The sequence below is a fragment of the Plecotus auritus genome (assembly GCF_963455305.1).
Source record: "Plecotus auritus genome assembly, chromosome: 8".
Lineage (NCBI taxonomy): Eukaryota > Metazoa > Chordata > Mammalia > Chiroptera > Vespertilionidae > Plecotus > Plecotus auritus.
In genome coordinates, this window is record NC_137782.1 from 10,324,828 (window position 1) to 10,337,690 (window position 12,863).

Below are 12,863 nucleotides of genomic sequence, written 5' to 3' on the forward strand. Positions count from 1 at the left end.
AGTATTTTAAAAATACGTCATAGTCCCTGGTTTTAGGAGCATACACTGAGATTGGGAAAAACTGTTATCAGGAAACAACTAACAATATCAGGGAACAAATGACAAGCCAAAGAAGTGATAAGAATATGGAAAAAGGAGGACCACTAGCCATGAGGTTAGTTAAGAAAGGTAGGACTTGCCGAAACCGGTTTGGCTCAGTGGATAGAGCGTCGGCCTGCGGACTGAAGGGTCCCAGGTTCGATTCCGGTCAAGGGCATGTACCTTGGCTGCGGGCACGTCCCCAGTGGGGGGTGTGCAGGAGGCAGCTGATCGATGTTTCTAGCTTTCTATCCCTCTCCCTTCCTCTCTGTAAAAATATCAATAAAATATATATATATAAAAAAAAGAAAGGTAGGACTTGAGCTGGGTCTTATAGAATGGTTGAGACTTAATGTTGTAGTAATGGAAAAATAAGGTGGATTGGTCATGTTGAGACTGATTTAGCATAGTATTAAACATGGCACGTAGCAAAAAACTTGAACTGTAGCTATCCTGATCTTTGCTTAGCTAAGAAATGCTCAAAAGGACTAGATTAGTGGTCGGCAAACTGCGGCTCTCGAGCCACATGCGGCTCTTTGGCCCCTTGAGTGTGGCTCTTCCACAAAATACCACGGCCTGGGTGAGTCTATTTTGAAGAAGTGGCGTTAGAAGAAGTTTAAGTTTAAAAAATTTGGCTCTCAGAAGAAATTTCAATCGTTGTACTGTTGATATTTGGCTCTGTTGACTAATGAGTTTGCCGACCACTGGACTAGATCATTCTCCAGCTAGCTCTTTGATCGCAGCTCAGTTGGGGGCCCCCACAGCAGTGCCTTCCATAAACCTGTCCCATTCCAGAGGTTCGTGGCTTGTTCCTGTCCACCCATCAAAGCTTCCTACAACTCCTTAGAGGCTGTTGCATTTTTATAGAATAGTGGGTAGAACATTTTGTTCACTTTTTAAATTTTCCATTATGGGAAATTTTATACACACACAAAAGTTGAGAAAATGTTGCGTGAACCGTTAGGTATAACCATCACTCACCTTTAACAGTAACATCTGGTCCATCTTCTTTTACCTGTAACCCATGCACCTCCAAAAGCAACAAAACCCTGGATTATTTTATTTTTTTTATTTTTATTTTTTTAAAATATATTTTATTGATTTTTTACAGAGAGGAAGGGAGAGGGAGAGAGAGCTAGAAACATCGATGAGAGAGAAACATCGATCAGCTGCCTCCTGCACACCTCCCACTGGGGATGTGCCCGCAACCAAGGTACGTGCCCTTGACCGGAATCGAACCTGGGACCCTTTAGTCCGCAGGCCGATGCTCTATCCACTGAGCCAAACCGGTTTCGGCAAAACCCTGGATTATTTTAAAGCAAATTCCAGGTACAATATCATTTTATCCATAAATAATTCTGTAAGTATTTAAGGATCCTTTCTTTTTTAAAATTTCATCACTACACAATGATGGTAGGCAGTCCAGTACATAAGTAGAAAAGCTAAGACTTAAAAAATACAACTATAATATTATCATAAAAATACAATAATTTAATAGCATCAAATCCAGTCACTGTTCAAATTTACCTAATCAACTCATAACTTTATTGGTTTTAGAGAGAGACAAAGGGAGAGGGAGAGAAAGAGAAACATCGATCGGTTGCTTTCCACTGACCCAAACCAGCCAGGGCTCTCAACTCATAACTTTTGAATCCTATTTATTCAAGTCAGAAAATTAAAATATAAATTTTAAAAAACTAAAAAGCTCTTTAAACAACTTAATTACACTGTTATCTCACCTGAAAGTTAACAATAATTCTTTAATATCTAATTTATTATATCCTTATTTATTAATATCATGTTCAAATTTCCCTAATTATCCCCAAATATGTAGTTGGTTTGTTTGAATCAGAATTCAAAGGATTACACATTGCATTTGGCCGAAGTCTCTTAAGTCTCTTTTAAGCTTAATGGCTTTTTTCTTCCTCTTCTTTCTTGCCATTTATTTGTGAAAGAAACTGGGTCATTCATTTGTTCTGTAGAATTTCCCACACTGGCTGGTTGCACGCCCACAGTATCCTTTAACATGTTCATCTGTCCTCTGTGTTTCTACCAATGGGACTTAGATCTAGAGGCCTGTTCTGATTCAGGGTCTATTTTTTGGCAGGTCGGCTTCATAGGTGATGCTGAGTACTTTCTGATTTAGTCTTCTGATAATTAGGGTCTTGGAATATGTATGTGCTGGGGGTGGGGAGAAGAGGGGAGAAATAATTCCCTTACTGCTATGATTAAATAAGGAGAGAAATAGAGAAGGCAGCTGAACAAAAGGAGGTAAAAAGATGAGGAACTCGACTAGTGCTCCACTTATGAATTTGTCTAACAATATATTCCCATGGGGTCAAATAGTCTGGGAGGTGTGTGTGTGTGTTTTAAGGTTTAATAATACCTTTAAAAACAAGGTCATGGGGTGGTGAACATATAATACAACATACAGATGATGTATTATAGAATTGTACACCTGAAATCTATATAATTTTATTAACCAGTCACCCCAATAAATTCAATAAAAAGCAAAAAAACAAAAACAAAAAACACCAGTCATATTTTAAACAGTTGAAAACAATAAAAACCAAGTCATAATGCATTTTTTTATGTATAGGAAAATTTTATTAAGAAAATACACACATCTCATTACAATATATCACGAAAGGGAAAAAACAATTCACATCATTATGAAGTGTTTAGACTGATTCCTGGAACCACATGTAACAAGTCGATCTGGTATAATACACTCTACACAGGCATTCCCCTTAACTACATTCCCATAAGCAATTACAGCAAGACTATCCCATCTCTTTATCTTTTTAAAAAAACATATATTTTTATTGATTTCAGAGAGGAAGGGAGAGGGAGAGATAGAAACATCAATGATGAGAATCATTGATCAGCTGCCTCCTGCACACCCCCCACTGGGGGTTGAGCCGAAACCCAGGCATGTGCCCTGACCAGGAATCGAACCATGACCTCCTGGTTCAGTGGTCAACGCTCAACCACTGAGCAACACCGGCTGGGCTCTTTATCTTAAACATAAAGGTGAGCAAGGCTAAGCAGTGACTTTTGCAACTTGTGGTTTCCTTGAAGTCAATAATTAATGCTGGCTATGTTATCAAAAGGAACACAATATCAATTGCAAAAATATGGTTTTAATTTCAGTTAATTTTAAAGGTCATTAGGTAATAAATCCTCAGGCAAAAACTTTACTTGGTCAAATATTTAGCTAAAATTGGTCTCTTCAGAAATTCTTAATTCCACACACACATATTACTACTTTCTAACTGTTCTCGCCTTTTAATAAAGAAGATATATATATATATATATATATATGCATTTAATACAATAGATATCATTTAAAATAAACCTTACAATTCAAATTCACATTGACATTGGCAGATTCTTGAAACCAATTTGCCCAAAAATGATAGCAGTTGGTGGTTCTGTGAAGATGACCAAATCAAAAGATGTTAGTAAACTGGCTACTGAGAATCTGTTGTAATTTATCATATTCAAAACCACATCTTTTATGTTACCATCCAATACCTAAAGTGCTGAAGACTAATGTTTATATTGTATTTGAGTTATAAATGGGAACAAAGTAAAAATCAAATGAACTGGTAAATCGCATTAAAAGGACCTAAGACTAATCTTATAGGAATAGCCTGGCTGCTCAGTGGTTAGTTAGTGTTGGCCCTCAGACTGAAGGGTTGTGGGCACATTCCTCGGTTGTAGGTTTGATCCCGGGTCCTGGTCAGGATGTGTGTGGGAGGCAACCAGACACATCAATGTTTCTCTCACTGTCTCTTCCCCTCCCTTCCACCTCTCTGAAAATCAATGGGAAAAATATCCTCAGGTGAGGATTAACAATAAAATAAAATAAATAAAAAGAAAGAATAGGTGATGATTGTCATCTGAAATAACAATTCTTGAAGATAAGGAATTTAAGATTCAGATAATATCCTCTAGCACAGAGGCCCTTCTTCCCTGAGAGGGGCTAAGGCTAAGAGCTGTGCTCTGCCACTTACCCCTGAGAGCCTGGCCTGGAGGCCTTCTCTCTAGAACAGGTGGGGTGACAGAGGTGACTGTGAAGATTAAATATAATGATGCATGTAGGGTACTTAGAACAATGCCCAGCAGAGTAGGTGCTATTCGTAAAATGTATTTATCATTACCCAGTAATGGTGCATACCTAACATGTTGGTGATATTTCAATGGTTACATAGGAATCAATGATTTGCTAGAATAAACACTTAAAATTAGGAAAGGAAAAACAATTTTTCTACAACATACTGAAAACTGGGGAATAGATTTCTCCTTAGTCTTAAAACTTTAAAAAGTATGCTGAATGTGGGAATAACTTCCCAAACAGCAAAGTGGCAAGTAAGTATTTATTTGAAAAAAACAAGATTAAATAACCATATGAAAGTTAATTGGCAAAAATCTGAAAGTCATTTACCTTCATTTGTATACTTTATGCAATTGAACTATGAACACTTTTTGTATCATACACTCTTTCTCTTTGAGAAGCACAATTTTCCTTGTCCAAGAAAGGAAAATAATTATTGTTTTAAAATCTAATCACTAGTTTATCCGAGTAACTCCTGGCAAGGATTAAGGGAATTAGGCACTAAGAGTCATGTCCTAATTAGGCCCAGTTGAATTTATTAAAATTTGAAACAAAAGCATTGAGTTTTTTCTTTGTTTAATGGAAACATTTTATCCTCACTTCTGATGAGGGGTAAATTTTCTGCAGTTGAATTATCTTGACTATTTTAAATATTAAGGGTGTTAACTTTATTTAGTTTGTCTGTAGGGGATTTCTTTCATTTTAATGTTTAGATGCACATCAAATTGCAAATCACAAATCAGTTGAGAACCAAATAGAATGTGGCTTTCTATGAAGTCACAATGTGCCTGAACCGGAACAGGTGTGATCCTGTCTGGGAAGGAAATATGACATTGGTTCTACTTCATTCTCTAGGACAGTCCCTTTAAATGGAACCCTCATAGAGAGCCTTGAGATTTATATTAATGTTCTCAAGTATTATGTATGCTCAACAAAGATGATTCCATTTTGGTGAATTCAACAGAACACTAGAGCTGTTCAACTGTATGAAGAAATTGTCTTTGAGGGATACTGAATGGGTTTAGGAAAAAAGCTAGAGAAGCATTTGGATGAAGTATTTTTTTTCTAAAGCAAGGCTTTTCCTACTCCCCTATCATCCCCTTTGGGCTTTCTTAGTGATCTGAGAGCAGTAAATAATGCTCCACACCCCTTAATAATGATTATGCGTTGGTATTAATTTGCTAGTAACTCCTTTGCAAAGGAGAATGCAGAATCTTATTTCTCCAGATGCTGATAATTTAGAGAAAGAAAAGACAAAGGATAGGGTTAAGTCATAGCATGAGACGACCAAAAATAGAGAAGAAACAAAGATTCATTTGATAGCTAATCTTTTATAAATGAAAACTGGTTGCTAGGTTTTAGTAAGTACAGTTAAAATCAATAATTTGAAATTAAACAGTATTCAAGTTATGCATTTTTAGAAAAATCTGTTTAAAAGTTCTGTATTAATTTTTGCTCTTATAAACATCCTGTAAAAACTATACATAACAGAAATAGATGGAACCAATTCTCTGTAAGAACGTAATTTGTTATCTTTTTCATGTGCAGTAATACTCTTGTGCACTGAACTCAAAATGCACACCACCCAGGACTCTGGAGCAATGACATTCAGGCCTTCTCTGTAGCAGCAGCACGGACATCACCGGGCATCACCAGGGAGCTTGTCAGAAGTGCAGAATCTTGGGCCCCACTCTAGGCCCAGGGCATCCGCAGGAGGGATGGGTCAGCTCTTCAGGAGACTCGGACACCTGCTTTAAGGCAGTGACAGGGAGGACAGGGGAAGTGTGTGCTGAGAATACACCTGCCACGACTCTGCCCAGGGGGTCCAGGGGCCTGGAGGAGGGGACAGAGGCTTCTGCATTTTAAAGAAGCTTCTTAAAGAAGCTTCACAGTGATTCTGAGGCAACTTTCTGGGTAAGAATCCATCCTTTAGAAAGGTTTTAACCAAAATCCTTAATACTTTTCCCATTATAGTCAATAAACCTTACCCTCACTATTTATCCAATTTGTTTCACACCACAGGTGGTACTACCAGATTAGAAAAACGCATCACCATTTTCCTATTTAATCATTTCTGACAGACTAATCTACAGAATTTCTTCTTTACTCAAAAGCATTAAAATGACTCTCCATTCCTGTTTTTCAAAACAATGACCTCCTTCCTAAGTAAATGTTTCCACAGAAATCAAATGTTTCAGCTTATTTTCTAATTTGATGCCATTATGCCACCCCCGCCCACCATGATGAGAATTCTTGCCTCTATTTTCTTAGCTTTAATATTAAAAATGGTTTCATTACTTTACATCCAATACTTATTAAAAAATACTGGTTGGTAAATAATACATAATGAGAATCAAGTAGCTTTAAAAATATATACATATAAGATTTCTCTTATTTAAAAAAGCAATATGCTATTTGGCCTTGTTTTTCTTCCTTGAAATACTGATAATTCCCATGATGCCTGTACTAGACATATTAATAAGTGAACATCTTAGTCAGATTACTAAGTAAAATTCAGCATATGTTCCTACCTTCAGCAAGCACAAATCAGGTTTGTAATAATATTTATAATGTTAAACTAAAATCAAGATTTCAGAGAATAGTTTTGGGAGTGATTGTGTTTTGACAAAGGTAATATGAAAAAACATAAACCTTTCATATTTAATTAAAAGACACAAATTGTGACCTAGTAGCTTATTTTATGAAACAGATTTATGTAACAGACTTCTGACTTTACTCATCTGTTAAACAAATTAATTGCATTTCCCCATACTTTAAATTTTATTTTAAGAATGGCATTTTGAGCATTCTTAAAATGAAGAATTTACTCAAAATTATTGTGAATTAATCTCTGGCTATAGGTAGAGGAAAATATGAAAATAAATACAAAGCCCTTTTTTCTCTACAGAATATTATATTTACCATATCAAGGACTGTGGAGAGAAATGTCAAATAATGTGCATGCTGATAAGTAGCTGTGAATAATTTTTTGTAGTAATATTGTAGAATGAGCATTTAAAAATTTAGTTCCTTCAAAGCAACCGTGTTAGGCACATATATAGCCATACTACTACTTCTTAAAATGATTCTGGATTTTCCTTTAGAACTCTCCAATTTGTAAGCCACACAAAAAACTGGTCTCACTAGTCAATTATTATCCATTTTACTGGGTTGAAAATGGCAAGAAAGTGGACTATTAAAAATGGTCTGAACACCTACCTTATTTATCCCACTTAGCTCTAAATTAATTTTGATGGCTTCAAAAAATTAAATTCATTTTTAATGGAGAAAGAATTGTCACTAATGATATTCAAAGGAATGTCTCGTAGGAATATTCCAAAATTATCTCAAGTAGAGCATCACTATTGGAAGAGGGGTATGACTTCTTCAGTTAAATATGACTCAGTTTATTTTTATTTATTTATTTATTTATTTATTTTTAAATATATTTTATTGATTTTTTACAGAGAGGAAGGAAGAAGGATAGATAGTCAGAAACATCGATGAGAGAGGAACATCGATCAGCTGCCTCTTGCACACCTCCTACTGGGGATGAGCCCGCAACCAAGTTACATGCCCTTAACCGGAATCGAACCCGGGACCTTTCAGTCCGCAGGCCGACGCTCTATCCACTGAGCCAAACCGGTTTTGGCTATGACTCAGTTTAGATGTGAAACATCTGACTAATTTGTTAAAAGTCATGATGTTAATCATAATTTATGTATCCTATACCCCTCTCCTTAGAATCATCTAGAAATTAAGATGATGAAAATATGTTTTTCATAATAAGCAAAGCTAAATTTCTACCTGAGCAATAAAATAGCATAATTGAAGCAATTAAATTGAAATTATTTCCTTTATTAAATAAAAAAGTTACACTATGATTTTTATACACTGTTAAAAACAACGACTTTTTAAATTAAATGTTTAATGTTGACATTATTACAGGCTCAATGACTATTTTTTTTATTTGTCTAAAAGCAGCAGTAGTTTCCCATTTCTCTCTTACAATGTTATAGTTAAGCCTTAATTTAGTTTTAGGAAATAAATAATAGGGAATATTTTTCATATTTCTCTAGCTCTATATACTGGAAAGGAATTTCAGAGCATGAAGAAGAAATAAAAAAACATTTTAGATAGACAATTTGTCCTTAGAATTTGGTTAAATTTGGCCTTTTCCTCATACTGTGTGCTCATCTCCACAGAAGTCAGTTAGTATATTAGTAGCCTTCAAAAGAGCTTGGTGAGAAATTATTACCTACTAGGGGCCAGGTGCATGAATTCGTGCACAGGTGGGGTCCCTTGGCCTGGCTGGTGATTGGGGCTGTAGGAGGTTGGCCAGCCGGGTGGAGGGGCCATGGGAGGTTGGCCCGGCTGCGGGAGGTTGGCTGTGGGAGCGCACTGACCACCAGGGGGCAGCTCCTGTGTTGAGCATGTGCCCCTGGTGGTCAGTGCATGGCATAGTGACCGGTCGACTGGTCGTTCGGTCGCTTAGGGTTTTACATATATAGATAATAGTAAATAGCAAATATTTGGGCAAGTGTGATCAAGAGCACAGGTGAAGACATTTAAAATACATTTTTAACATCTCTTTGATGTCGTATGAGCTACAAATCAGAATGAAAGCATTATGGCTATTTGGTGGCAGGGTGCCAGTGGGCATTAACAATGTAGTTGACAAATCTTCCCACACAGAAGTGTAGATTCATGGGAAAAATAAGTCTGGCAAAGCAGTGGGGGACAATAAAACACAGAAAAAAAACCCCATAAATTTGAGAACATTATATTTTTGTCTGAAAAAAGGGGTTCCCTGAAGCACAGACAGTATTTACTGGTGGGTGCTTCTATTCCGGTAGCGTGGGAGGGCTTGTTCCAGATTCTGGCCATTCATACATATCTGGCAGCATGGAGTCATATTCACTTCGCCATATTCTTTCTCTAACATACTTGGCCTTGTCCTCAGGTTCTGGGTATCGGAAAGCCATTTTATTGGCATACAGGTATTCTGTAACCTGAAAAGTAAATAAGAATATATAACAGAAATGACCAGCGAGGAATCTTATTTACAAACAATTTTAAATATTTAGGAAATTAATAAGAGACATGCCACAATTAGGTGAAGAAAACAACAGAATTATATTGAAAGACTTAAACCCAAAAAACCTTGAGTGGAGAGAGATACTGAATGAGGATGAGTCAATACTGAAAGACTCAATTTTACCTATTTAACTTATAAATATGACATAGTTGTATACACAGTTGCAGGGTTTTCTTTAAACTCAAAGAACTGATATAAAAATTCATCCAAAAGAATAAACAGTTGAGAAGAGACAATATTGAAAAACCATAATGACAGAAAATATATAGTATCAAATAATATACTTTATACATATTGTAATAATTAAAACAGTGCATAATGATAAGTATGATCAGGAACAGATTCCCAGTAACAGATTAAAAAATTTTATGCTAATAAAAGCAGTATTCTCGATCAATTGGTGGCGAAACAACTGGTTACCTACTCAGAAGAAAAAGTTTCTCTGTCTCACAACATACACTAAAATAAACCTGTGTGATTAAAAAGTTTTATGTTATTAGAAAACACAGGTAGATATTTATATAATTTTGGAGTGGGAGAAGGCATTAACACTCACAAAAGATGAGAAACAATCTATAAATTAACAGATAATTTCATAAAAAAGCTTTTGAAAAATGGTACATAAAACATTTCTAAGTTTAGAATAATTGACAATGGGACAACACCTGCACCACAGCAAACAGAAGGATCACTATCCTATCTAATAAAGAGGGAATATGCTAATTGACCATCACACCCTCACAAAGATGGCGGCACCCACAGCCAATAAGGAGGGAATATGCTAATTGACTGCCACACCCTCAATGATGGAGGCACCCACAGCCACAAGATGGCGGCGCCCAGTTTCCTCAGCTATGCCGGGGGGGCAGGCCCATGGCATGGCCGGGCCCACCCCCAGGCAGGCCCAGCCGTGCTGCGCACCTGCCTCCAGAGTCTCCCAGTCCCCTCAGTCCCCCAGCCTCCAAGGGCCGGCCCCAGGCACAGGCAAGCCTCGGATGGTGGCTGCCCAGCCGCCCAGGACCGCCCAAGGCTCAGGTAATCAGGGTGGGCTGAGGCTTGCGCTGTCAGCAGTGGCAGCAGCAGAGGTGTGATGGGGGCGTCGCCTTCCCCTGATCGCCGGGTCGCCTCCCACCCCTGAGGGCTCCCGTACTGTGAGAGGGGGCATGCCGGGCTGAGGGACCCCCCTCCAGTGCATGAATTTTCATGCAGTGGGCCTCTAGTCCTATATAATAAAGAGCTAATATGCTAATTAGAACAAATAACAAAATGACCATCCAGAAGACCTTTCGGATGAAGCCGGGGCTGCAAGGGCCGGCCGGGGCAGCTGGGACTACGAGGGCTGAGCCCCTTGCTTGAATTCTGTGCATCCGGCCTCTAGTCCTTAATAAAGAGCTCTCATAAGTCAGTGTCAGAAAGTGGAAAGAGCTGCCTGGCGTGTGGCTCAGTGGTGAGTGTAGACCTAAGAACCAGGAGATCATGATTTGATTCCCAGTCAGGGCATGTGCCCGGGTTGCAGGCTTGATCCCCAGTGTGAGGCATGCAGGAGGCAGCCAATCAATGATTCTCTCTCATCATTGATATTTCTATTTCTCTCTCTCCCCCTTCCTTCCTCTCTGAAATCAATAAAAATATATATATTTTTAAAAAGTAGAAAGACATATAACAAACAAGCACAAGCCATGAATAGGCATTTCACAAAAAAGTATGATTGCTCAATAAACACAAAATATTCTTCAATCTAATAATAAAATAAGTGCTTTAAATAAAAATAAGATAATTTTCATCTATTAAATATATAATATTTAAAAATAATAATTCTAAGTACGGGCAAAGGTGTGGGAAAACAAATACACTCATATCTAATAGGTACTATGTAAATCAGTACTTTTTTCTGAAGAAATATTTGGCAATATGAATCAGTAGCCTTAGCATGTTAACAATGTTTGTCCTTATAATTAGAAATTTATCTTAAGGAAAAACAATCACAAATGCACATAAAGACTTATATCTACCAAAATAAAAAACACTTAAATGTCCAAGGAGAAATGGCTAAACTAGTTATGACATAATAACAAAGAGAGAATTATTATTGATTTACATGGGAAAAGACTTATAATACATTAAGTGGGAAAAAGTACAGTGACAACCCCATTATAAAAATAGGTACTGGTGACTGGGCATGTGTGTGCTTATGTATGTATGAGTTTGGGAAGAAAAAAGATTAGAAGGAAACAATCCCAAAATAATAATGTGGGTTATATTCTGGTAGAATATGGGTGAACTAAAATTTCTTCTTTGCACTCTCTAAATGTTTCAAACTTTTCTCTAATAAACTTGTGTTACTTACATAAGAAAATTCTATTAAAATTTATGTGAAGAGGTATAAACTATTACTTACTTTAATAGCAATGTTAATGGAAACTTCCTGAATATTGGAAAAAGGGGGATAAAGTCTCCCTTGAGCTAGCTCTTTATCCGTCAATTGACTTGTCAGTGCCTAAAGAGAAAAACAGAACTTTACGTTTGTTTAAATAACACAGAATAATAAAGACCTAATGAAACATAGAAAGGGTTGAGGAGCAGAAAAACAGATAATATAATTCTCCTATTTCTAGCAGGAATACACTTAAACTACTGCAGACATTAAAACTGTTCACTACTAAACAATAAAGAAATAACCAGATTTAAAGACGTATTAATATATTCTACTTAACATACAGAGTTTGGCATAATTACAACAGCTACTATGAAAACAGACATAGCCCTAACAGGTTTGGCTTAGTGGATAGAGCGTCGGCCTGTGGACTGAAGGGTCCCAGGTTCGATTCCGGTCAAGGGCATGTACCTTGGTTGCGGGCACATGCCCAGTAGGAGGTGTGCAGGAGGCAGCTAATCGATGTTTTTCTCTCATGGATGTTTCTAACTCTCTATCCCTCTCCCTTCCTCTGTGTAAAACATCAATAAAATATATTTTAAAAAAAAAGAAAATAGACAAATATCTGTATTAATGTGAGTTCTTCAAAACTCATACTGCCAAGTTCGGTGTTGCAATTATTCCAAATAAATCTGTAATTGTCATTAAAAACTCACAAGGAGTGACAATATTTTATCTATGCTGACACAATATGTTACTTTCAGATACATATAATACAGGTATAGTAGATGTGTTATAAATATGAAAGGATTCATAGCTTACCATCACACATTTGAAAAATCATGCTAAAAAATAATTTTATGTAAAAGTAGATGGGCAAATCAAGAGAGCAATGGATGAGAGTAACTTCCTTTACATTCATAAGGCAGATTTAACCCATTCTCTTTTTCTTTCTGCTTTTAATCTTTATAATTCATCCTTTATAAAATAACTAAACAATATTAAAAATAATTACCTTTGCAGCTTCTAGGAAAACATGGTCACTAATATGCCGGGTGTGACAGAGAATAACAGCTAAAGCGACTCCTAGAATACAGTTTAAATAGCTTATTTAGTAAGGCCACTTCTCAAATTGTGAAAGGAGCCAAATAAATTCCCAGATTTAAAGCAAGTGAATGGTAAGCCATCCCCAC

At 36.8% G+C, this 12,863-nt stretch overlaps 1 protein-coding gene across 3 annotated transcripts in view; it reads right to left on the minus strand.

Annotated features, from left to right (window-relative positions):
• Window positions 1-5,831: 5,831 nt before the first annotated feature.
• ME2 (malic enzyme 2) overlaps window positions 5,832-12,863 on the minus strand; it is a 50,750-nt gene continuing 43,718 nt past the window's right edge. The window contains exons 14-17 of one of the 3 annotated variants that reach the window (XM_080685396.1): window positions 12,686-12,756; window positions 11,695-11,793; window positions 9,031-9,210; window positions 5,832-5,949 (exon numbers count right to left, since the gene is read on the minus strand). In XM_080685396.1, coding sequence (XP_080541522.1) covers window positions 9,043-9,210; window positions 11,695-11,793; window positions 12,686-12,756 — 338 coding nt within the window. In that variant the 3' untranslated portion in view covers window positions 5,832-5,949; window positions 9,031-9,042. Of the gene's footprint in view, window positions 5,950-8,037; window positions 9,211-11,694; window positions 11,794-12,685; window positions 12,757-12,863 lie in introns of those variants that run through there. The other 2 variants (XM_080685395.1, XM_080685394.1) reach the window with 2 other exon arrangements.